The sequence below is a fragment of the Schistocerca gregaria genome, chromosome 2 (assembly GCF_023897955.1).
Source record: "Schistocerca gregaria isolate iqSchGreg1 chromosome 2, iqSchGreg1.2, whole genome shotgun sequence".
Lineage (NCBI taxonomy): Eukaryota > Metazoa > Arthropoda > Insecta > Orthoptera > Acrididae > Schistocerca > Schistocerca gregaria.
In genome coordinates, this window is record NC_064921.1 from 293,614,999 (window position 1) to 293,642,735 (window position 27,737).

Sequence of the window (27,737 nt, forward strand, 5' to 3'; positions counted from 1 at the left end):
TGGTAAAATCCTACCTACTGCATATATCATGTTTGTGTGTGCAGGTTGCGGGAAGAAAGTAGATGCGGTGGCCAAACAGCACCGACAAGTACTTGTTGGGCAATCCATTGATGTTTTAGAGGAAGAACCGTAGAGTTTTTATGCAGCTCTGTGCCTATTGTGTCATTGACTGATCTTATGTGGACGAAGGACAGTTGAAAAAGTAATCTAAAAAACTCTTAATCCAGCCTTGTTAAAGGAAAGATCTGTGTTATGGTTTATGTGAAGTAGAGTCATGGTTATTAAGCCACTCTTTTATAAATGTAATTAAATTTGTTTCTGACGTTGGATGGAGCGAGTGACTTACTCAAAGTCATATGTATTTCGAAAGTGAGAATTTCATTCTGTATGGAGTTCAAATATACCACTGGTTGACGAAAAGTAAAGTTCACGTATCTACTTATTTCGCAAGTAGAGAGAGAGGCTTAAATATTCCTGTACCTAGCATCATTCTATGGAGATCAGGTCAAGAGAGTTTCCAATTGCCAGCTAGCCAGCAAAGAAGATCAGATACGAATCTCAAGTAAGTCACCTTGTATAAAAGAAGTGGGAAGTTTGTAAGTCTACTTCATGCTTTAAATTGCTGTCAGAAACGTTAGAATATCTGTAATAAACACCAATGAAATGGTGCCTAGCATTTCTAATGTGCAAAAAATTGTGAATCACCTAAATCTTACACTAAAAATATTGGAGAAATGGAAAGTTCTATTGAAGTGCAGTTCTAACAGAACAGATTGGTAGTCAGTTCATATTTTTACCCAATAAACAGATTGTAATAATGCTTAAAAAGTGTATTTTTTGAGTAAATATATATTAGTTTAAATGGGAAAATGCCTGTTGACACTAACAAACAAAGTAGGGTAAATTAGAATCTCTGTACTGTTTGCTGCACGATTCTAGTGAGAGTCATTTACGAAATATTGTATTTCGAAAACCTTCTATACCAACACTTGTTTGTGCCACCCAACGTGCAAGTCAATTAGTGTGTGGTAGTCCAAGCAGTGTAAGAAGAATAAAGTTCGTTCATGTACAGTGTATGCGACAAGATATCCCAACAGACATAAACCATCTTGGCAATTGTTTATCAGCATCTTCAACTAGTAACGTGAAGGTGGTAGTGTAGGACTTGGACAATGTAACAGAAGGAAACAAGTGACAACAGGGGAACGATGTTGTTGCTGCTGTTGTTGCAGCTGATCCACACTTTAGTTTCCAAGCAATTGCATGAGGAAGTCAGGAGTCAGCCTATGTATTTTCTATCAACATTAAGTCCCATCCACATCACATCTATCTCCATCAAGAGCTGCATGAAAATGATTACGAGAATTTGTCAACTTCTGTACATGGGCATTAACGCAGGTTACACCAGATGTATCATGCACCTCATTTAGTGATGAAGCCACAGTTACCAATCATTGCCAGGGACTGCCAACACAAGCGCTACTAGTACGCTGACAATCCACGTTGGCCTCACCAGTGGAGTGTTAGTGTTCATGGAGTACAAACTTGTTGTTTGGGATAGTGAACTCTAAGCTCATCTGTGGTACCAGCATGGTAGCTATCCAGCCCATAGTGTATGAAGTACTACAGCTTGCCTTCACAATTTTTTTTCCAGCTTGTTGGACTGGACAGAGAGGACCTGTACCTTGGCTGGCCTGCTCAAAGCTGAAAGATGCTGTCTACAAGGACATACCAACTACACCCAAACTACACCCAATGATATGCAATGATGTATTACTGCAGCCTGATGGGACATCTCGACTGAAATGCTAACAGGTGAGCAACAGTTTTCCATACTGGAAGCGAGTATTGCCACTTCCGGTAGTCATTTTGAACCCAACCTGTGTTGGTAAATAGTGTTTTTCTTCAGTGTGTGCTACCATACGTGTAGTACAAGTGTCGGTGTGGGAACTTTACCAAATACAATATCTCAGAAATGACTTGTGCTAGAATCCAGCAACAAACACCACAACATTCAAATCTCCTAATTTTTTAATGTTAATGTTGATGTTGATAGTCATTGTTCCATTTGAAAAATTGTACAGTATGTTTGCACAAAATATACACTTTTTAGGTGAAACTTCCCGGCAGATTAAAACTATGTGCCGGACCGAGACTCAAACTCGTGACCTTTGCCTTTCGCGGGCAAGTGCTCTACCAACTCAGCTACCCAAGCACGACTCATGCCCCTTACTCACAGCTTTACTTCTGCCAGTACCTCGTCTCCTACCTTCCAGACTTTACAGATGCTCTCCTGTGAACATTCTGGAAACATCCTCCAGGCTGTGGCTAAGCCATGTCTCCACATTATCCTTTCTTTCAGGAGTGCTAGTTCTGCAAGGTTCGCAGGAGAGCTTCTGTAAAGTTTGGAAGGTAGGAGATGAGGTACTGGCAGAAGTAAAGCTGTGATGACGCGGTGTGAGTCGTGCTTTGGTAGCTCAGTTGGTAGAGCACTTGCCTGCGAAAGGCAAAGGTCCCGAGTTCGAGTCTCGGTCCGGCACACAGTTTTAATCTGCCAGGAAGTTTCATATCAGCGCACACACTACTGCAGAGTGAAAATCTCATTCCACACTTTTTAAGTATTATTACAATCTGTTGACTGGCTAACAATATGACTCCCTGACTACCAATCCATTCTGTGAAAGCTGCACATCAATAGCACTTTCCACTTATACAGTGTTTGTGGTGCAAGTTTTTGGTAATACATCTTGTATACTGTAACCACAATTTTCTGAGTTTGAAATTTTAAACATGACTGTGACTTGCTTCAGTGGTTGCTGTACATAATGCTTACCTTTATGTGATCTGAAGATGGCCATTTTACAAGTCTATACTAGTAGTCATTTTTTCTGTGTGTGCGAGGTAATTATAATGCTTATTAAATATTGCACAACTCTGGTGGATCACTTATGGCTTTATTCTCACACATGAGCGCGTGTAACATTTTGAGCTTAGAAGCTTGTATTTTGTTGCTAGTGGTGCCACTGGATACCTCAGCACATGACATAAATTTCCAGATTATAAATGTAAACGTTTCCGAGAAAAAGGTGACCAATGTGACGATGTGGCATTACGTCATTACGAAAGCAAATGACGAAAACGGGAGGTTTTCTTAGGTTTTTACTACATATTAACACTTTTTGCATTTTCTCGTGTAATGTGGCTGCCAGACCTCGCTTCATGCAACATCTTAAGGTCCTCGGTCAACTGCAAGGCACCAAAACCGGCCAATAATTTAATTTTCGATAACTAAAACTTGACTTGTACTACTTCTTACTTGCCGATTGCATCTGTAGTGAAATTCGGTTAGTGGGCTCTAATTGTCCTTCACCTTATGATACAACTCCTATTTCCTCCTACATGATATTCTAATGGTATCAGTTATCCAAATTGGTTGCTTATTAGTACTGCATAATTGTCTGCAAGTTGTTAATGGGAAATAGCTATCAAAGAAAGTGCTAAAGGTTTGAAGAAACACATTATACTTGTCATTTGACTTGTCTGAACTGTAGACTTCTTGTCAAGTCTGGCCTTCAAGATTAGCTTAAAGTGTCGGCATTGCAAGTGGATGCAAATCTCTAAATTTTCGTTCATTACTTTGGGATATCACACAACCTTGATTCCTTTCACTCTTACTACATGTGCATCGTGATCTGACAGCCCATTTCTAATTTTTCTCACACTGTGCCCTTCAAGTAGAGAACAATCTACATATTGTCTACAAGGGGTGTTCCTTATTGACTTACACTTTATTTATTCCCATCATTCAATGTACACCACCTGATGCACCATTACAGTTCCAAGTCTGTAGTACTTTTGATATATTTATAGGTGGCACAACACTCCTGCACAGTACAGCCCATTTTCCCCAACTTCTGTCCTTATGTAAGGAGACAACACGATAAGTGATCACAAAAGGACACTGCTGGGACAACATGGTTTCTGCGGAAGGAGAGTGTAAATATTGTGGATATTCACAGGTGTTTGGTGGTTGTGTGTGGAGAGTGCAAACAATCATGAATAACCATGTACAACTGGGTAGATGGCTGGAAAAGTGGCCACAGGTCAATGAAGAAAGTAACCATTTCTAGAAGGAAAGTGACTGTGGTAAGACCAGTGGAAGTGGAAAATCATATTCAAGAGAATAGGTACATCACATTCACAGAACTGGACTTGCCAGAAGCTCTCTGCACTGCATAGTACACAAACATTTTAAGCTCAGGGAGGTGTCTGCCAGATGGGTTCTAAAATCCCTGAATTCAGACAAACACAACAGCACAAGGGCATAGGTAGTGATCTCTTTCATCACCACAATCAGGATCAAGACAGTTTCATGTCCAAATGTGTGATTGGCAAGACTTGACTCCACTCCCTTGATCTGGAGACCAAAGCCCAACAAATGCAGGGGGAGCATTAAGGTAAGCACCCCATTCTGTACAGTGCCTTCAGTGGGGGGGAAAAAAAAAAAAAAAAAAAAAAAAAAAAAAAAAAAAAAAAAAAAAAAACCCACACACACACACACATGGCCACAGTCTTCTGGGGCATGGATGGATTATTCTAATTGACTGGCTGGAACCAGTGACCCCCCATTAACAGCATGGTGTAAGTGGAGACTCTTTATAGGTTATGCCACTCACTACAGTAGAAACGACCAGAAAAATGGGTGAAATATCTTGGAACACAACAACGCTTGTTCCCATACAAATTGGAAAACTATGGCTGCCATTGCTGACATGGGGTTCCAGGTACTCCTACACCTACTGTATCCTCCTAACTGAGCCCCTTTGATTACCACCTATTCAGGGCTACAAAGAAACCTCTGTATGGACATCATTTCGCAGTTATCCAAGAAATGTGAGCATCTGTCCTGCGGTGGGTGTGTCTGGCTCCCAAAAAGTGGTTTGAGGGGGGCCTACAGAAGATACCACATCAGTGGAGCATGTTTGTGCCAAGACCAAGGCCCTTAGTGAGTGACAATAAAAGTGTAAATCAATTTGGAACGCCCCTTGTATGTTTGTTCTACAGTTTCCAGAACTCTAGTTGGAAAGTATATTTTTTGTAGGAGGTTGCAAGATTCAAGTAAATCAACATATACCTCAACAACTGACAACCACTTCACCAATAGCTGACATCCATGTCAAACTGCTTAAAATACAAATATGAGACACAACAAGTTGATTAACTCACCAATGTCTGAATAATTGAATCCTTGCGGTCGCTTTCTGCCTTCCACCTTTCTGCAGTGCTACAAGCTTCCGCCAGTCGTCTAGCCAAATCTGCACCTTCTCCCGTCCCAGTGGTTGTCTGTGCTCGCAACAGCATATTTTCATCCCTTAACACAGACGTGCTGGATTGCAGTTCATCATACTGCACCTATCAACATTCAAACACAATTTCAAAAGATGTTGAAGGCTGTGAAAACACAAAAAATTTATTTGCATTTGAATAAATCTAACGCATTGCAAACATAGGAATACTACTGTCTACGAAATAAACTCTATTAACAGCAGAATGGTCCTGAAAAGAAAATCTGATGAAAGTCATTTTAAAAATTACCAGAAGACCTAGATCAGACCACCTCCCTCATTCTGTTTGAAGAGACATCTCTGCTATTCCTTCTGATATCATGGACAGGAGAACATACATTCAGATAAAGACCAGTGCATTGCAATTAAAATGAATCAACACATCATACAACAGAATATCTCAGCAGAAGACGAAGCAGTTGAAATTACCATCTGCTAATGAGGATGATGCCCATTAAGGTGACCAATGGTGCTTTCAACATACGTGGCATGGTTTCCATGAGATTACTGATGACATTTAAAGAGACTTTCTCGGGATCCTCAAGTAGCGAAACCTGAGTATTGTGTAGCTGTAACACATTATTGCATATAGAATCATGAAAAATTTCTCTACTATTCTTATAAAAAATGTTTCATTGTAACTCTTGACCTGGATCCTCTACCACACATCAAACGATTTGAAAATTGTATGTAATCGTATGAATAAATCAGTTGCTGGTTAACATATCACCCATGAACTGAGGTCTATGCTGATGGGCACTTTCATTTTAAAAAAAGTTCTCAGAATGAAACTGGTGTTTGTAACTAGTGGCTAACAGAATGCAACACACAGGCCCAAGTAATAAAATAGTATATCTACAAAGTTTTAGAATCCAGTCCAAAATCACTCTGGACTAATGACAGCAATTAAAAGAAGTGTATTTAGGGGAGTTGTGGATTTGATTATCTACTAAAGAGGGGATTGATTAAATGCCAGGAAATACACAGGCAGATCTTATAGTGTAGCTTGTTTTGTCCAAATACAAGACAACAATTTTCTAGTCTCAGCCCAAGGTGGATTACAATTTTATTTATCACATTCAAAAGGACTTTCTTCACTGACAGCAGTCTTTGATATGAAAGAGCCCACTTGTTTTATGCCTTTGACTCCACTTTAACCTGGTGGTGCCACTAATAATAAGCCAAGAACAAAAGCACAGAACATATCCAATAGAACCATACCAAGGACACAATGTGATATTCAATCCAGCCTCCGGGGTTGTGTGCGATTTGCTTCAGTTACTAAGAGCTAACCTTGTACTAGCTTAGTCCTACAGTAGATACACTACTATCTTATGAGATCTCCTGCACGTAATCCTGGTATGGTTTCACCAGAAAGTTTTGAATCTTTCTGAAGGACTGACAGTGCTTGTTAGTTGGTGGTGTTTGTAAAGAGTGTGCAGGTTTCTCCAATGTATATTTTGTTGGGACTTTATTTAGAGAACATGATACAGTAAATGCCATGAAATATATTAAAAGCAAATGCTATAGAAGGAAAAGTTGTGAATACATGGCCTAAAGATAACCTTAGAAAAACCACCACACAGGGAAATGCTGCCCACAAAACAAAACTTAGTGTACGCAGGATATCATCTACACCTACAAAATCTCCATAAGTAGTGCCTAGCAATGAAGAACTGAATTTGTAAACTCTCAAACTAAAGGCCAGAATAATGTTCAGGAATTAACTATATAAGCTGTGGGTTGATGCCAACTATGTTGTTGGTGTTGTCTTCAGTCCTGAGACTGGTTTGATGCAGCTCTCCATGCTGCTCTATCCTGTGCAAGCTTCTTCATCTCCCAGTACCTACTGCAGCCTACATCCTTCTGAATCTGCTTAGTGTATTCATCTCTTGTTCTCTCTCTACGATTTTTACCCTCCACGCTGCCCTCAAATACTAAATTGGTGATCCCTTGATGCCTCAGAACATGTCCTACCAACCGATCCCTTCTTCTGGTCAAGTTGTGCCACAAACTTCTCTTCTCCCCAATCCTATTCAATACTTCCTCATTAGTTATGTGATCTACCCATCTAATCTTCAGCATTCTTCTGTAGCACCACATTTCGAAAGCCTCTATTCTCTTCCTGTCCAAACTATTTATCGTCCATGTTTCACTTCCATACATGGCTACACTCCATACAAATACTTTCAGACACGACTTCCTGACACTTAAATCTATACTCGATGTTAACAAATTTCTCTTCTTCAGAAACGCTTTCCTTGCCATTGCCAGTCTACATTTTATATCCTCTCTACTTCGACCATCATCAGTTATTTTGCTCCCCAAACAGCAAAACTCCTTTACTACTTTGTGTCTCATTTCCTAACCTAATTCCCTCAACATCACCCGACTTAATTCGACTACATTCCATTATCCTCGTTTTGCTTTTGTTGATGTTCATCTTATATACTCCTCTCAAGACACTGTCCATTCTGGTCAACTGCTCTTCCAAGTCCTTTGCTGTCTCTCACAGAATTACAATGTCATCGGTGAACCTCAAAGTTTTTATTTCTTCTCCATGGATTTTAATACCTACTCCAAATTTTTCTTTTGTTTCCTTTACTGCTTGCTCAATATACAGATTGAATAACATCGGGGAGAGGCTAAAACCCTGTCTCACTCCTTTCCCAACCATTGCTTCCCTTTCATGCCTCTCTACTCTTATAACTGCCATCTGGTTTCCGTACAAATTGTAAATAGCCTTTCGCTCCCTTTATTTTACCCCTGCCACCTTTAGAATTTGAAAGAGAGTATTTCAGTCTACATTGTAAAAAGCTTTCTCTAAGTCTACAAATGCTAGAAACGTAGGTTTGCCTTTTCTTAATCTTTCTTCCAAGATAAGTCGTAAGGTCAGTATTGCCTCACGTGTTCCAGTATTTCTACGGAATCCAAACTGATCTTCCACGAGGTCGGCTTCTACTAGTTTTTCCATTCGTCTGTGAAGAATTCGAGTCAGTATTTTTGCAGCTGTGGCTTATTAAACTGATTGTTCGGTAATTTTCACATCTGTCAACACCTGCTTTCTTTGGGATTGGAATTATTATATTCTTCTTGAAGTCTGGGGGTATTTCGCCTGTTTCATACATCTTGCTCACCAGATGGTACAGTTTTGTCAGGACTGGCTCTCCCAAGGCCGTCAGTAGTTCCAATGGAATGTTGGCTACCCCGGGGGCCTTGTTTCGACTCAGGTCTTTCAGTGCTCTGTCAAACTCTTCACGCAGTATCGTATCTCCCATTTCATCTTCATCTACATCCTCTTCCATTTCCATAATATTGTCCTGAAGTACATCGCCCTTGTATAGACCCTCTATATACTCGTTCCACCTTTCTGCTTTCCCTTCTTTGCTTAGAACTGGGTTTCCATCTGAGCTCTTGATATTCATACAAGTGGTTCTCTTTTCTCCGAAGGTCTCTTTAATTTTCCTGTAGGCAGTATCTATCTTACCCCTAGTGAGATAAGTTGGTCATAGATGAAAAAATAGATTTTATCACAGGAAGTAAGTGTTGAAAATAGAACGAAGTTGGATGCAGTTTAAAGCCTGTTTCATGAGTATATTGAGTATTTGACGGGATTAGTCTCATTTGCTGATATGTCCTTAGTGGAAATGTTGACGCACTTAAATCACATAGGAAACTGAGTTGAAAAGTCAGTGCAGACTAAATCAGCAGACACTTCCTAAGTCTTTAAGAAATTTAATTTCTGTGCTTCTGGAAAAACAGTTTTATTTTATAGCATAAGTTCATCAAAATTTAACTAGAATACTGCATTTACTTCTTTACACAGTATATGAAATGCCTTACATAGCTACAAATTTATGTTAGTTATAGCAGGATCTGCAGCTATGACACTAACAGTTGCTTGCCACTTACGAATTTTCCTGTGTAATCTATTCTCTGCTACTGTATAAAGACAAGTCTTTGTTTAGCACTGTTAACAAAAATCTCTGAAAGTACTTGACCGATTTATTTCAAATTTTTACACGAGACACTAATGAACATAAGGATGGATATAGGCCATATATATTTTTAATGTAAATAATATATAAATATACATTGAATGAAGAAAGAGGAAACATTTGCAACATCTTGCAAAGCTTTTGACTGATTCACTTCAAACATTTACATGATACATTAAAATACAATCAGATGACATAGGATTGCCATATATTTTTTAAACAACAATGTACATTTACAAAAAAAAAAAACAGACCATGAGAAAGAAAATGCTGTGCTGCAAAAATTTATAATTTTAATTTCTTTCGTGCACAACTACGATAGAGGGTCATGTAAACCATTAGACAAATTTTTTCCAAGATATATTCTTCTCCTTATATATAATTTCATACACAATGATGTGCTGCTTTTTTTCCCCCTCGCTATTGTTTCTACAGAAACACTATGGCTTATCAGCTTATGATTAGAATACTACTATGGTATTTGAATCATTTGAAACTTTGTAATCCTAACCATTTGTAGATTAAAACTATGCAAAATACTGTCACTGAAGCTACTACCCCCGCATATTCAGCTGCCCCATACACCAATGATCCCAAAGGATTTGCCATTCATTTTAAGTGACTTCAGTTCCCACTCAAGGTTTTGTTTGCAGAAACCATAAATAAGGCTCAAGGTCAAAGAGAGGGGTAGGACAGAGTGGGGGGAGAGGTGAAATGGACCTAGAGAGAGGGGGGAGAAGGATATGAATAAAGAAAGGGCGAGGATGTGAAGCACAGACAGAGGGGAATGGGAGTGGGAGTGGGAGGAGAGGACGAGGGGGATGGGGAGTGGGAGTGGGATGGGGAGTGGGAGGGGAGGGTGAGGCGTACAGGGATGGAAGGGGTACAGGGATGGAAGGGGTACAGGGATGGAAGGGGTACAGGGATGGAAGGGGTACAGGGATGGAAGGGGTACAGGGATGGAAGGGGTACAGGGATGGAAGGGGTACAGGGATGGAAGGGGTACAGGGATGGAAGGGGTACAGGGATGGAAGGGGTACAGGGATGGAAGGGGTACAGGGATGGAAGGGGTACAGGGATGGAATGGTTACAGGGATGGAAGGGGTACAGGGATGGAAGGGGTACAGGGATGGAAGGGGTACAGGGATGGAAGGGGCACAGGGATGGAAGGGGTACAGGGATGGAAGGGGTACAGGGATGGAAGGGGTACAGGGATGGAAGGGGTACAGGGATGGAAGGGGTACAGGGATGGAAGGGGTACAGGGATGGAAGGGGTACAGGGATGGAAGGGGTACAGGGATGGAAGGGGTACAGGGATGGAAGGGGTACAGGGATGGAAGGGGTACAGGGATGGAAGGGGTACAGGGATGGAAGGGGTACAGGGATGGAAGGGGTACAGGGATGGAAGGGGTACAGGGATGGAAGGGGTACAGGGATGGAATGGTTACAGGGATGGAATGGTTACAGGGATGGAAGGGGTACAGGGATGGAAGGGGTACAGGGATGGAAGGGGTACAGGGATGGAAGGGGTACAGGGATGGAAGGGGTACAGGGATGGAAGGGGTACAAGGATGGAAGGGGTACAAGGATGGAAGGGGTACAAGGATGGAAGGGGTACAAGGATGGAAGGGGTACAAGGATGGAAGGGGTACAAGGATGGAAGGGGTACAAGGATGGCAAGGTGTATGGGGAGAGACGGGGAGGGGATGGAGAGGGGATGTGTACAGGAGTGGAGGGGTATGGGGAGGGGAGGGAAGGGTATGGGGAGGCGAGGGGAGGGGTATGGCGAGGGGAAGGGAAGGGTATAGGGAGGGGAGGTGTACAGTGAGGGGAGAGTTACAGGGAGGGGAGGGGTACGGGGAGGGGAGGGGTATGTGTAGGGGAGGGGTATGGGTAGGGGATTGGTATAGGGAGGGGAGGGTGAGATAAGCTCACAGGGTGTGTGGAGGGGATAGAGCGAATTCAGGGTGTATATCGAATTCTCCTAATTATTGAGCAATTGTGAAGCACTTCCGGGTTCACTAGTAGGTACAATATTTAAAAGCCTAAATCAGCATCCTAGTAAGGTTTTACTATGTTTCTTTATTTTCAGATATATGCTCCGTTTGGAAGATAAGAGGAAATACACCATTAACAATGTGTTGGCAGTTGTAAAACAATTGGAGAAAGAGGAAAAGAAAGTTAAATGTGTTGTAAGATAAAGAGAGGAACACATGAAGCAGATAAGAACTAAGATCGGGTAATAATGACAACAGTGTTAACTGTTACAAGAGTATTAAAATCTAATATACATTTACACTCTGCTGTCTACTGTATGAGGGTAATCCCAAAAGTAAGGTCTCCTATTTTGTTACATGTACATAGACCTATTTATTTCTACAATGGTTTACATCAGTTTACAGCTCGAACATTTAGCTATTTTTCGACATAATCACCATTTCTGTTGAGGCATTTTTGTAGACCCATGTCATACCAGCTCGCTGCCATGTTGTTCAGAAAGTTATGAACCTCTTCTTACACCTCATCATCGGAGATGAATTGTTTTCCAACCAAACGTTCTTTTAACATAGGGAACAGGTGATAGTCACTGGGCACCAAGTCAGGACTAAAGGGTGGGTGGGTGATTATATTCCACTAAAACTGTCGCAGGAGAGCAACGGTTTGCTGAGCGATGTGTGGGCAAGCGTTGCCATGGAGAATGTGTATGCCCTTGCCCAACATTCCTCTTCTCTGGTTCTGAATTGCCCGTTTGAGTTTTTTCAGAGTCTCAGAGTACCTGTCACCGTTAACTGTGGTACAGCGATTCAGCTCCGATGACGAGGTGAGAGAAGAAGTTCATAACTTTCTGAATAGCATGGCGGCAAGCTGGTATGACATGGGCATACAAAAACTGCCACAGCGTTTATAAAAATGCATCGACTGAAATGGTGATAATGTCGAAAAATAGCTAAATGTTCAAGCTGTAAACTGACGTAAACCATTGTAGAAATAAACAGGTCTATGTACTTATCAAAAAATAGGAGACCTTACTTTTGGAATTATCCTCCTATTAAATATCTTTTCTTCCTGGCATTTTCTCCTTAACTGCAAAACAAAACAATGTTGTTGTTGTTGTCTTCAGTCCTGAGACTGGTTTGATGCAGCTCTCCATGCTACTCTATCCTGTGCAAGCTGCTTCATCTCCCAGTACCTACTGCAACCTACATCCTTCTGAATCTGCTTAGTGTACTCATCTCTCGGTCTCCCTCTACGATTTTTACCCTCCACGCTGCCCTCCAATGCTAAATTTGTGATCCCTTGATGCCTCAAAACATGTCCTACCAACCGATCCCTTCTTCTAGTCAAGTTGTGCCACAAACTTCTCTTCTCCCCAATCCTATTCAATACCTCCTCATTAGTTACGTGATCTATCCACCTTATCTTCAGTATTCTTCTGTAGCACCACATTTCGAAAGCTTCTATTCTCTTCTTGTCCAAACTAGTTATCGTCCATGTTTCACTTCCATACATGGCTACACTCCAAACAAATACTTTCAGAAACGACTTCCTGATACATAAATCTATATTCGATGTTAACAAATTTTTCTTCTTCAGAAACGCTTTCCTTGCCATTGCCAGTCTACATTTTATATCCTCTCTACTTCGACCATCAGCAGTTATTTTACTTCCTAAATAGCAAAACTCCTTTACTACTTTAAGTGTCTCATTTCCTAATCTAATTCCCTCAGCATCACCCGATTTAATTTGACTACATTCCATTATCCTCGTTTTGCTTTTGTTAATGTTCATCTTATATCCTTCTTTCAAGACACTGTCCATTCCGTTCAACTGCTCTTCCAAGTCCTTTGCCGTCTCTGACAGAATTACAATGTCATCGGCGAACCTCAAAGTTTTTACTTCGTCTCCATGAATTTTAATACCTACTCCAAATTTTTCTTTTATTTCCTTTACTGCTTGCTCAATATACAGATTGAATAACATCGGGGAGAGGCTACAACCCTGTCTCACTCCTTTCCCAACCACTGCTTCCCTTTCATGCCCCTCGACTCTTATTACTGCCATCTGGTTTCTGTACAAATTATAAATAGCCTTTCGCTCCCTGTATTTTACCCCTGCCACCTTTAGAATTTGAAAAAGAGTATTCCAGTCAACATTGTCAAAAGCTTTCTCTAAGTCTACAAATGCTAGAAACGTAGGTTTGCCTTTTCTTAATCTTTCTTCTAAGATAAGTCGTAAGGTCAGTATTGCCTCACGTGTTCCAACATTTCGACGGAATCCAAACTGATCCTCCCCGAGGTCTGCATCTACCAGTTTTTCCATTCGTCTGTAAAGAATTCGCGTTAGTATTTTGCAGCCGTGGCTTATTAAAGTGATAGTTCGGTAATTTTCACATCTGTCAGCACCTGCTTTCTTTGGGATTGGAATTATTACATTCTTCTTGAAGTCTGAGGGCATTTCGCCTGTCTCATACATCTTGCTCACCAGCTGGTAGAGTTTTGTCATGACTGGCTCTCCCAAGGCCGTCAGTAGTTCTAATGGAATGTTGTCTACTCCGGGGGCCTTGTTTCGACTCAGGTCTTTCAGTGCTCTGTCAAACTCTTCACGCAGTATCGTGTCTCCCATTTCGTCTTCATCTACATCCTCTTCTATTTCCATAATATTGTCCTCAAGTACATCGCCCTTGTATAAACCTTCTATATACTCCTTCCACCTTTCTGCCTTCCCTTCTTTGCTTAGAACTGGGCTGCCATCTGAGCTCTTGATATTCATACATGTGGTTCTCTTCTCTCCAAAGGTCTCTTTAATTTTCCTGTAGGCAGTATCTATCTTTCCTCTAGTGAGATAAGCTTCTACATCCTTACATTTGTCCTCTAGCCATCCCTGTTTAGCCATTTTGCACTTCCTGTCGATCTCATTTTTGAGACGTTTGTATTCCTTTTTGCCTGCTTCATTTACTGCATTTTTATATTTTCTCCTTTCATCAATTAAATTCAATATTTCTTCTGTTACCCAAGGATTTCTAGCAGCCCTCTTCTTTGTACCTACTTTATCCTCTGCTGCCTTCACTACTACATCCCTCAGAGCTACCCATTCTTCTTCTACTGTATTTCTTTCCCCTATTCCTGTCAATTGTTCCCTTATGCTCTCTCTGAAACTCTGTACAACCTCTGGTTCTTTCAGTTTATCCAGATCCCATCTCCTTAATTTCCCACATTTTTGCAGTTTCTTCAGTTTTAATCTACAGGTCATAACCAATAGATTGTGGTCAGAGTCCACATCTGCCCCTGGAAATGTCTTACAACTTAAAACCTGGTTCCTAAATCTCTGTCTTACCATTATATAATCTATCTGATACCTTTTAGTATCTCCAGGGTTCTTCCACGTATACAACAACAAAACAATAAACCACACTTTTAGTCACCTGAGTTATCTTCAACTTTTTACTGCAACTGCATGCTATAGTATTTGCATGCTTTCAAGTAAGAAATTTTTTTCACTCCCCTTCACCATCATTCAGCCTTTTACTCACTGACTTTGATGCTCAGATTTTGTAGGAATGTGACAGTAAATGTATATCAATATCTACAAAAGATTTTTACAAGTCGGAAATAGCAGTCAAAATAGATCAAAGAAATTTTATATAACTTTCAACAAATCTGGTGCTATTTGATGAAAATAAAACCACATTAATAATGAATACCTTCTTTTGGGTTATTACTAACACACATCAGAAGGTAGCAACCTGAAACAAATGCTAGAAGTAAGTGAACTACCTGTAATGCATTATTTTCCTCTTTGAGTTTCTGTATTTCCTCTAATAATTCTTTAAGCTTTCGATCTTGTTCTCTAATTACTTCCTTGTACTGGAGAAGTACACTGTTTTCAGATTCTGATAGAGTCAGCCCAGAAACACCATTGACGACATCATTTTTGGGTTTCGGTGTTACAGCTTTCACAACCATACCTACAACAGAGAAATTTTTTTTTTAGACATCAATAATGCATGCGGAAGTAATCTCCATGTAAACACAATGTGTTTAACAAACAATTCATTGTGCATCATGGTCATGGTGGCTGATAATAAAAGGTGCGTATTGACACAGTCAGACTAGACTGCTTAAATTAGTTAACATGTTAAGTGTGAACAACTCATTAGATTTACACAAATTTAAAATAAATTACATTTCAATTAGTATAATATAAATGGATAGATACAAAAACCTACTAAACAAACAGTGGCAGGGGAACACATACACAAAAGAATTTAACTTTTACAAGCTTTCAGAGCCAGTGGCTCCTTCTTCTGGCAGAAGAGTTGAAGGGGAAGGAAGAGGGGTGAAGGAAAAGGACTGGAGACGTTTAGGGAAAGGGGAACAGTTCAGAAAAGTCACCCAGAACCCCCGGTCAGGGGAAACTTACCGGAAGGAATGAGAAAGAATGACTTTCCTCCTCCTCCTCTTGTCTGGTAAGTCCCCTGACCAGGCGTTCTGGGTGACTTTTCTGAACTGTTCCCCTATGAGAGTCACCATGACCACAGGGCAGAGACCTGGTAAACGCACACCATGGACCCATGGCCATAAAACCCCAGAAGTCTTGGCTTTTGGCAAGAAACTTGGAGAGAGAGACCGCAATGACTAAACTGCAGCATAAATGTTAAATAAAGCTAAACTCAATAAAAACTGAACCCGACTTGTTACTGAGAAGCCATGAACATGCTTATAAAGACAAAATTAAGATGAATGCATGGGTAACAATGCTCCCTCAACTGAAACAGTAGTCCTCAAGTTATTTACTGTTAAAATTCTTGTGTCTAAAATGAACTTTCAAAATTGATGTCTTGACAACATTCTAAACAATTTTCATGGTTGGTTGGTTGGTTTAAAAGAGGGGGGAAAGGACCAACCTACAAGGTCATCGGTCCCTTGTTCCGAAGGAAACGATGCCACAATGGTGAGAATAAGGCAATGAGACTTACAACACAAAAGAGAATGAAAGAAAAAACAACAACAACAACAACAACGTCTGAAAGGCAAAAAACACTTAAATGGACAAAAAGGAACAAGAAAACCACAAAGACACAAGAAACAGGTAGAAGAGGTTAAAACAAAAAAGCAGGTTACCATGGCTGGCTGAGCATGAGGATATGAAGGAAAAGCCAGCCACTCTTCAACACACTAATACCTCCACCCTGAAAGCCCTAGGGTGGAGGACACACAGGGACAAAGGACATGTGCTAAAACTTAGAGCAAATGACAAAGCTCACCACCCTCATGAATAAAATGTAAAACTACAGCTGCTGTTGAGGCATTGTCATCTAACACCAAAGGTAGGGTGCTGGGAAAGTTTAAAGTCCGCCACAGAGCGGCTAAAAGTGGGCAGTCCAGCAAGACATGGACGACTGTCATTCATGAGCCACAGCGACACCGAGGTGTGTCCTCACAATGGAGGAGGTAACCATGTGTCACCCACATATAGCCAATGCAGAGCCGACAGAGAACCACAAAGTCCTTAGAGTCCTCGCGAGGGGTGCGTACTGAGGTCTTCCAAACATTCATAGTTTCCTTAGTTGTGTACTGAGATTATGCCATTCCATCTCCCAAAGCTTCAAATCCTTGCAGCATAATACTGAACGCAGGTCAGTTTCAGAGAAGCCAATCTCCATAAGCGGTTTTCGCATAGCCTGTTTGGCAGTCTGTCGGCAAGTTTGTTGCCTGGGATTCCGATGTGACCTGCAGTCCAGACAAATACCACTGAACGACTGGACCATTCCCGGGCATAGATGGACTCCTGGGTGGCCACTAACAAAGGCTGACAAGGGTGGCACTGGTCGATAGCTTGTAGGCTGCTCAAGGAGTCAGTACACACGAGAAATGACTTGCCTGGGCATGAACGGATGTGCACAAGGGCATGAGATATGGCCGTCAGTTCTGCAGTGAAAACACTGCAGCCATCTGGTAAGGAGTGCTGTTCTATATGTCCTCCATGGACATAGGCAAAGCCAAGGTGAACATCATCCACCAAGCCATCAGTGTGAACCACTTTATGGCCCTGGTACATGTCGAGAATTGACAGGAAGTGGCAGTGGAGAGTTGCAGGGTTAACTGAATCCTTAGGGCCATGTGAAAGGTCCAGGCGAAGCCACACCATGGAGGTGTCCACAAATGAACCTCAAGTATAGGTGGTAAAGGGAAGGACTCCAGTGCGGAGAGAAGGGATTGCACATGAAATGCAGTTGTAAGCACTGAGCTGGGATGCTAATGAGGGAGATGAACCACCATGGGCGAGAAAAGGAGACAGTAACTTGCATGCACAGGAGAACTACAAACATGTGCAATGTAACTGGAGAGCAACTGCTCGCGCCTAACCTGCAATGGAGGGATTCTGGCCTCCATCAGGATGCATGTCACCATACTCATCCTAAAAGCTCCTGCCACAGTGGTGTACTGGATTGAGTGAATGCAACGCAATAAACCACACTCCCATAGTCAAGGCAGGTTTGAACAAGGGCTCTGTACAGCTGCAGCAGCACAGACCAATCTGCACCCCTGGTCAGGCAGTGGAGGCATTGAGGTGCTGCCAGCACTTCCGCTTAAGCTGATGGAGGTGAGGAAGCCAAGTCAACTGGGTGTCAAAAGCCAATACTAAGAATCAATATGTCTCCACTATAGTGAGTGGATCCCATGACTGCACCTTGTGGATGGCCTCCTGTAGGTGCCACTCAGCAACACCAGTACTGGTGGAGCCGCACAAAACGCAGAAGTCGTCTGCATACAGAGAAGGAGAGATTGAAAGCCCTACAGCTGCTGCTAGACCATTAATGGCCACTAAAAATATACACTCAATACGGAGCCCTGCGGGACCCCTTTCTCCTAGATATGGAGGTGGGGGGGGGGGGGGGGGGGGGGACCTATGGGAGGCACGAACTTGGACACAGAGAGTATGAAGCAACACGAAATTGTGGATGAAAATTGGGAGTGGGCCTCAGAGACCCCAATCATATAATGTGGCAAGGATATGTCATCAGGTCATGTCATATGCTTCTCTTAAATCAAAAGAGAGGGCAAAAATGTGTTGTCATCTGGAAAAGGCTGTTTGGATGGCAGACTCAAGGGACACAAGATTATCAATGGTAGAGAGACCATGGCTGAAGCTGCCCTGACATGGAGCCAGTAGGCCACGTGACTCCAGGACCCAAACCAACTTCTGACACAAGATACGTTCCAGCAGCTTACAAAGAACGTTGGTGAGGCTGGTGGGCCGATATCAATCCACATCAAGCGGATTTATACCGGGTTTAAGGACTGGAATGATGGTGCTCTCCTACCACTGTGATGGAAAGATGCCATTGCACTAGATACGGTTGAAGATGATGAGGAGATGTCACTTGTAATTAGATGAGAGATATTTAATCATCTGATTGTGGATCCGATCTGGCCCAGGATCTGTGTTGGGGCTATGTGCAAGGGCACTGAGGTGCTCCCACTCTATAAATGGGGCATTATAGGGTTCACTGTGGTGTGTAGCAAACAAGAGGACTTTCCTTTCCATCCGCCATTTGAGGGTGCAAAAGGCTGGCGGGTAGTTCTCCAATGCAGAGGCCAAAACAAAGTGCTCAGCAATCGCGTTTGCGTTGGTAGATAACACGCCATTGATGTTAATGCTAGGGACACCTGTTGGAGTCTGGTACCCAAAAAGATGTCTGATCTTTGTCCAACTTGGGTAGGTGACATATGGCACCCAATGGTTGAGATGTATCTCTCCCAACACTCCTGCTTCTGTCTTTTGATAACCTGGCGAACACGGGCACGAAACTGCTTATAGGCTGTTAGGTGCTCCAGGGAAGGTTGCTGCTTAAGTTGCTGTAGAGCTCGCTGACACTCCCTTAATTGCCTCAGCGATCACCAAGGGACCGCTTTTCGCTGGGGGCACCCTAAAGAGAGAGGGATTGTGTTTTCTGCCACAGTAACAATTGTTGTAGTCACCCGCTCAACCATCACATTGATGTTACAGTGTGGGGGAGTCTCAACAGTGACCGCAGAAGCGAAAGTTTCACAGCCTGCCTTGTTTAAAGGCCCATCTGGACAGGCGTTTGTGGGCCTGACGACGGGGCAGTGACAGGAAGGTGGGAAAGTGGTCGCTACCACACTGGAATGTGTGACGACCTCAGTATTTAAGAGGCAGAGGTCAAACTGAAACAATAAAGTTTTGATATCTCCGCCTCTGCCAGTAAGCAAGGTGCCACCCCACAAGGTGTTATGGGCATTAAGATGTCTCAAAAGTAGGGAAGGTTTAGAGAGTTCATCAATCAGTGCAGCTAATACATTCAGGGGTACTGCACCATCTGGAGGAAGATATACATAGTAGACAGTTATTTCCTGCGTCATCCTAATAATGACAGCCACAGCTTCAAGAGGGGTTTGAAGGGGTACAGTTTCACTACATACTGAGCTTAGGACAAACTCCACCTGACACTCTATTGTAGTTGCTACGGTTCCTGCAATATCCCTTACAGCTGCAGAGGGAAGTGGTCTGCATTTCCAGGAACCTGCAGAAAGCAGCTGTAAAGGTTAACAGTTGCCGCTGCTCAGCCAAGTGGCGGAAAAAACTGCCGCAATTCCACTGGAGGATGATGTCATTGTGAGACTGGGAAGGTATGGAACATTCAATTAGGCAGTTTGCACCTCAGGGTCACCCGTTGCCACAGACTTATTGCCTGTGCAGTCTATATCCATTGTGTCTGAGGGTCTGGTGAGATGTAGGTCCTCAGTGGACGCCAGAATCTCCACCTTATCCCCAGACGCAGAGCTTGTAGGTAGCAGTGGTGTCAGTGCCACCATGATTTCTTTGGTCCTAGGGGTCTTCCTTTTGGATTTTTCTCACTGCTTCTTGGTTTCTCTGGCTGGGAGGGCTTCACTGATGCAGTCTACGGGACTGAGGATGATCATGAAGCCCTACGACCAGCTGCTTTTGAGCACTTCAGTCACTGGTGGGAGTCATCTTCCATGAGAAGGGAGTGACCCAAGGGATCCTTTCCTGCTGAGATGAGCCAAAGATGACTTACGCTTCTCCAGCTGAGAGGTGGGGACTGGTATTATTTTATTTAGCGTATGGGTCATAAAACACACACACACACACACACACACACACATACACACACACACACACACACACACACACACACACACACAAAGGAGTCACAAGCAGACGTCCAACTCAGATAATATATAGTCGATTGCCTCTTGGGTCGCCATTAGGAAATCCTGTGGGTCACCCTCAAATGCCCTTAGTGGGCATTCCTGCCCGATGTGTTTGACCGTCTGTCTCTCAGCACCACAGTCGCAAGCGGCCGAAGGAAGTTTACCCAATCTGTGTAAGGAGTCGGCGCATCTCCCGCAGTTGGTTCCGATGCGATTAAGAGTTGACCAGACTTTGCGAGGGCAATAAAATCCTTTTGGTTTACTAAAGATGCATGGCATACTGTGGCAGTTTACTGCTGTTCTGCTCTCCCATTCCTCTTTCCATCAGTCATTTATTTTAAAGTTGGTTTGGTGCAGAGCCTGTGCGGTCTTTAGTGGCGGATGCCTAGACCGGAGTCGGTTTCCTTGGATCTATGAGTATCGGTTTTTTTTTTTTTTTTGGGATTTGTAATTGAGGGTTGGTCATGATTTTTTGAAATTCTCTAACCAGAGCATGTTCTCGGCAAACGTTAGGAGGGGCTATGTTACTGAGAACAGGCAGCCACACTGTAGGAGTTGGCCTGATTGTGCCTGATATAATACGCATTGTTGCATTAAGTTGGCTATCTACCACGTGTGTGTGTTTGCTGTTGAGCCACACTGGGGCACAGTATTTTGCCACTGGATACACCAAGTCAAGTGCGGATGTTCTTAAAGCAGATGCTGTGGAGCCCCAAGTGGTGCCACAGAGCTTCTGCAATATGTTGTTGCGTATTTTAAGTTTTGCTGCAGTTTTCGTCAGGTGTTCTTTGAATGTTAGTGTCCTATCTAGGGTAACCACAAGGTACTTTGGGTGTTTGTTGTGATTTAGTAATTTCCCGTCTAGATATACATGTAGTTCTCTGTTGGCCATTTTGTTGTTCAAATGGAAGGCAGATACTTCCGTCTTTGTAGCACTAGGTTGCAGCCTCCATTTTCTAAAGTACTTGCTGAGAATCCCTAGGTCACTGGTGACCCCGATGGTTGGGAGGGCAGTGCTCCCAAAGTAAGTGGTGTGGGAGCAACAGGGGGTGGGGGGAGTGGGGGGGCGTTACCCCCCCCTCCCAATCGGGGGGGGGGGGGGGCGCAGGCGTAGCCTTTTGGCTCTGAGGGCTGACTTGAATTTGTAGAACTGATGGGGCAACAACTGGTCTTGTAGTGGCAGTGTATGAGGAGCTCAGAGCCACAGGATGTAGGAACTCATATTTTCTCTTAACCTCAGTGCAGGTCAGTTGGTCCAGGGTCTTTTATTCCACATTTTTCCTCTCTTTCTGTAAAGCCCTGCAGTATGTCGAGCAAGATGAATGATGCGCTCCGCAGTTGACACAGATGGGAGGTGGGGCATTTGGATTATTGGGATCTGATGGACGTCCACAATCTCGACATGTAGTACAGCAGGAATACATATGGCCGATCTTCCAGCACTTAAAGCAGCGCGTCCCAGAACGGATATATGGCTTGACATCACAGTGGTAGACCATCACCTTGACATTCTCGGGCAAGGTGTCACCCTCGAAGGCCAAGATGAAGGCACCGGTGGCAACCTGATTATCCCTTCGACCCTGATGGACGTGCTGCATGAAATGAACACCTTACAACTCTAAATTGGTGCACAGCTCTTCGTCACACTGCAAAAGAAGGGTCCTGTGGAAGATAACACCCTGGACCATTTTTAAGCTCTTATGTGGCATGATGGTATCAGAAACATACCCCAACTTGTTACAAGTGAGTAAAGTACGTGACAGGGCAGGGGATGCTGTTTTTATCAAGGCTGACCCAGATTGCATTTTGGACAAGCGCTCCACCTCACCAAACTTGTCCTCTAAATGCTCTACAAAAAACTGCCGATTCACCATAACAAAGGAGTCTCCGTCAGTTCTCATACATATGAGGTACTGGGGTGAATAAGGTTCGCTGTCATCCTTAGCCTGGCATTCTTCCCATGGTGTGGCAAGGGAGGGGAATGATTTAGGTCCTACTTTCTTGCATTGTAGTGAGACTTGGAACACTTAGAGACTGCTGGTGTTTAATCACCAGCAAGTGATGATGCGGTATGCTTCATCACGCATCATCTGCCCTGATGCCTCCCCCTCCAACCAGGGGCCCTCCACATGGGTGCCACCCAGCCGCAGCAAAGGCCACCTGGCAGGATGGCCGTTGCTGGGATTCCCGATGCCCCAGAAGGACGGGCATCTACTCCTTGGCATACGTGGGGAGTTAACGGTGCAGGCATCAGCAAAGTGATCCCTGTGTTGTCTGGGGGCTACAACCAACAGGGTACATGGTGACGCCAGCAAAACGGACTGGCTACTGTGCTGGATATGAGGTAGTCCATCGTCATCGTCGGTGCAAAAAGTGACACTGAACAGTGCATGGTGTAAAACGCACCCAGAAAGGTAGTAGATCATGTCGTGAGAGTGTCAAAATTTTTTGAAGTTTTGAATCGTGGACTTGCAATATTCATGTGTGTTGCTAGCAAATATTCTCAAATATTGTCAACTTGTGAACTTTAAATATTTTGCATTAGTGACCTAGTCTAACTCTAAAACTTTACTATGGTCATTTGCGAGTGATTTGCACTTGCAATTTAACTAGTTTGAGATTGCGGAACTTTAATTTTAAACTTGCGCTAAACGAACTCTGATTATGTTTTAGCGACTTTTCTGAAAGTTTACGCAATACATAATGTGAGATACTGCTGAAGTCTGGTTTAAACTCACACTCAAACATTCAATAATCCAGTGACAAACAATTATTAAGTTTGTTATATTTTGGAAAAAAAAAGAAAAGAAAAAAGTGTTAAAAATCTCTGTTTTGCTCATCTTAAAAATACAAACAATAGTGAAAATTATTTTGACACTAAATTCCTGAATGGAGATATTTGAACTTTGTGATGAGACTTTTGGGTTAATGCAATGTGTATGTTTGGCTGGTTTCTAGACTTCAGCATAGCAACCATGCATTCCAAGGCCCTATGTACAGCGATTTTCAAGTGAAATTCAATTTATTATTCATGCATGTGCAAGTGGGGGGGGGGGGGGAGGGGGGGGGGGCACTCACAAGTTAAAAGTTTACAGAACTTTTTTTGTGTCAACTTGTTGGAAAGCAATTTGTGCAACATAAATATTTTCCACTACATCACAAGGTGTAACACACTGCTTGATCTTATGTTAAAAAAAAAGAAAGAAAGAGAGAGAGAATAAGAAGAAGAGAGATTAGTTTAAGTGCAAGGTTGTGCTCACCTTACTTTACATGTGGCTCTTAACCTTGCGCAAGTCTTTCAGCTGGGCACTATTTCAGTGGATTATACATCTGATCAGCCCATTGCTTCCACGTTTACTGCCAGTGATTGCAGTAAGTGTTATATGTCTGTGCTGATCCTGATGGAGGTGGCAGAAGGGAGAGAGTGAAACCTAGAGTCAGCATACAATTTTGATCTTTCAAGAAGCACTGAGCATTTGTGTGTCTCATGGGTCGATCGCTGTTATCAGTGTTTTATGCCCTCTCTTCACTGTATATTCCCCAACATCCCTTCTGGTTTCTTCTGATTTTATAATACGTCTATACTATTCTGTTCCTTAATAATGAACCTTAAGAATTGTGAAAAAGGAGTGCACCATGACACCACTGTGCACACTAAATTGCGACAAGGGAAGATAGAAACCTGTGGCATACAAGGTAAACCTGTATGAGATTACTTAGTGGGCCTTAATGATCATTATGGCCAGAGGACTTGGGTAAAATTATTATGATTGTGTTTTGTGTGCTTGTGGTACACAGTTTATGAACAGATATATACTATGCTTCCCAGTGCAAAATACTTGCTTACCACCTGCATTTCTTAAGCTACTCCCTCCCTCTGCCCCCCTCCCCCCCCCCCCATGCACACACCTTGGAGGGGCAGGGGGGAGAGGGGAGGGAGGGGGAGAGAGGGGAGACAGACAGAGAGAATTCTTCAACCTTAAAATAAAAGGATAATCATATGATTCTTACCTTCCAAAGCTTTAAAAAGCCGACAGAATTCATGATCCAGAAGCAGATCACTAGGCTGCCTAGGACGCAACTGTGGATGTTTTGCAGCTTTGCTATAGAGTTCATGTTTGGAGACGCTACTTAGCTTATCAAGAAATGTTTCAAGTCCAATGCGTTTCTCAATCAGCTGGCAGAGATTTTCCTAGCAAAAAATACAGAAAAATATGGTATACTGTTAATTAAGCAACAAAGTGTATAATTTTTTAATATGATAAAGTTTAGCAACTGCTTTGAAAGTCGAATAATTTCCACTACTGCTGCTACACCACACACATTAAAAAAAAATTGTACTTTTTTATGTGTACAGAAGAAGACATTTGCTTAGTGAAACAACTTGCTATTGACAATCCCCCCTTTACCGAATGCCTAAACAGATCAGTTCACGTAAAACAAAAATTAACAAACACAAGTTTAACAGCAAAATAATTGCAAAAATAATATTCACCTTTTGTTTCTTTCAGCACTGTGAACATTTCTGCTATCAGGCGTGCAAGGGCTTTTTATGACTGTTTCTACTTTCCTGCACTCCAATTTATAGAAAATACAATACTAATGGTTGTGACTATGAGCTGCAGAAACAAAGGAAAAAGACCCCATTAGGCATTATTGTAGTTTTTTTGACAGCTGCAGAAATAATCTCCAGCTACATACATTATACAAAATGTATAGAAGAATGACAAAAAAGAAGTGTTCAACCTAAATTCTCAAAACATGTCTGATGGAAAAGTTATTTCCCATAACTTTCCTCCACATCCCTAAGCTCATATCTGTAAACACTCCAGTTAATATCAAAATTGGTTGATCCCTACTTCAACCATCCGCAAATGTATGTAGAACACTATAAAGTAAAGTTTCCTTGTTCACAGTAACTGGGCTTTACATGTATTGTGTTTCACATTACCTACCTACACCTTATAAATACTTACATCAGACAGTGTACTTTATTTTGCAAGTAGACGTTCAATTGTTTATAGAGGTATGTCCTACATACTAAACTTTTTATGACATCCAATGTTGCAAATGCATATGGCAATTCTTCGTAAGTTTTTTTAAAAAAATTCTCTCTGTGACCCACAAATGGAAACAGAAAGAAAATGTTGAATGCTCCCGATATACATTCTATATAATTAAATATGTAGGCATTGTCTCTTAAGTTGGCAGAGAGATGACACTATATTCTCGGAAGTCTGTCTTTGTTACATGCTATGGCATAATGCACCTCATATGTATAACTTGAGCTGCAGAATAGTTTTCATTACAATATTTTTTAAAGTGGTTTCCACTCACCAAACAAATGAAATAAATTACCATGTTAACACAAAATTACATTTTGGAAGGTCTGACACTAACAGAATATCTTCCAAAGATAATGTTCATAAAGAGTCCACTCTTTCATTTTCAACAATTAAGAAATACTATTATTTCCTGAATATGATTCATTTGAAAGAAGTCCCAAAAATGCAACCACAGATAAAAACAGAGAGAAAGTGAACAACATGATATTGGACAATTCGCAGTGGAAGATGTATGAAATAGCTGATACTCCAAGCTTCTCTGAAGAAATATTTTGCATAACAATTGTTAGTGTAACATTTATTGAACACTGACCAAAAGCAACTGCCAAAATTAATTTCTCACCAATCTTAGGAACATTTTAAAAAGAATAATGGTTATTTTATACATTAACTTGCTTGTGTAGAATACAAATTTGCAGCTTGCTTGTTAGTTTCATTGCTTATTTTCTTAAGATGCTTCTCATTTGGCAATGAAAGACTGGGCAGAACCCATTTTAGATCTTTCCAACACAAAAAAACTTTGAGCTGGTCACCAGGAATCAAACTCAGGACCTCTGCCTCAGTAGCCAGCAACATTAACTACTAGACCATGGAGGTTGCCCACAATATTTGATAAGAGGCTAGACAGTGAAAGAGACAAATCAGCTTTAATTTAGACTGTCAAAAGTACTTTGATAATGAAAAAACTTAAATGACCGAAATGAAAATTGTTGGAACTCTTATTCTATTCAATATATTTGGACCACCCCACATTTAATAAAATTTATGGAAGCCATAAATGACTATTTTGAAAAGCCTCCATAATTAAATTTCAGGGATGCAAAAAAATGTTCAAATGTGTGTTAAATCTTATTGGACTTAACTGCTAAGGTCATCAGTCCCTAAGCTTACACACTACTTAACCTAAATTATCCTAAGGACAAACAACTACACCCATACCCGAGGGAGGACTCTAACCTCCGCCGGGACCAGCTTCAGGGACGCAATCTACTTACTAGAAAAACCTTGGACACAGTGTACTGACCTAAAAGGAAACTACTTTGAAAAATTAGGATGTTTTTACAAAGAGCAGACATGTCAGGAAACTTTTCTTCACTTATAATTACAACCAACAATATTTTAAAAATTTCCTTACACGGTTACCTAGTAACAGTTCACACTTTGAATTATTTTATTGTCTGAATACCATAAGACTTGTTATACAGATGAAAAATAATTACAGTAAGCAATTAAAATAAGTCATGAAATGAACTAAGGGAACAGCCAACTAAGGGAACAGCCACAGCTTAGCTAACAAAAGTCACTTCAAAAGAAATGAGAAACGGTTTCGATATAGGGAAAAAATCTCTGGTCAGAAAAATCATTACCTCTTCTGACTATATCTTTAACACAATTACCACTACTTTAAAGTGTCTGTCATTTGTGATAGTAATACTTGATCCACAGCTGCAGATGGTTTCTCACACACTCACGAGATTAGACAGTCCCCATTATTACAAAAATCTTTTGAGTTCTTACCAACTAACTACTTTATCTAAGAATGAATGTTTGTGTTTACTCATGATTTCTCACAGAAGAAGCATCAGTCAAAGTGAATCATTAACATGATTACTCAATGACTTATTTGATAGATTAATGAGTTGTAGGGCACAACCATGGAAATAATGGTTTGAAGCTTTTTATATGATAGGATTAGAGAGTGGAGAGCCCTGATGTGAGAAGTTCAGGAACAAATAACACATCGTATGATGAAAGAATTGGCAAGTGACCAGGAAAAAGAAACTTATGTTGAAAAATGGTGACATTGCTAATGACTATTACATACAAATAGGAACAATAAAAGGCCTGCAC

The 27,737-nt window shown here is 41.8% G+C and overlaps 1 protein-coding gene across 2 annotated transcripts in view; it reads right to left on the reverse strand.

The window, feature by feature from the left end:
* LOC126336906 (general vesicular transport factor p115) overlaps window positions 1–27,737 on the reverse strand; it is a 204,152-nt gene that overhangs the window by 47,906 nt on the left and 128,509 nt on the right. For both annotated transcript variants that reach the window (XM_050001034.1, XM_050001033.1), the window contains exons 12-14: window positions 24,553–24,733; window positions 15,118–15,308; window positions 5,227–5,412 (exon numbers count right to left, since the gene is read on the reverse strand). In XM_050001034.1, the coding sequence (XP_049856991.1) occupies window positions 5,227–5,412; window positions 15,118–15,308; window positions 24,553–24,733 (558 nt within the window). The remainder of the gene's footprint in view (window positions 1–5,226; window positions 5,413–15,117; window positions 15,309–24,552; window positions 24,734–27,737) is intronic.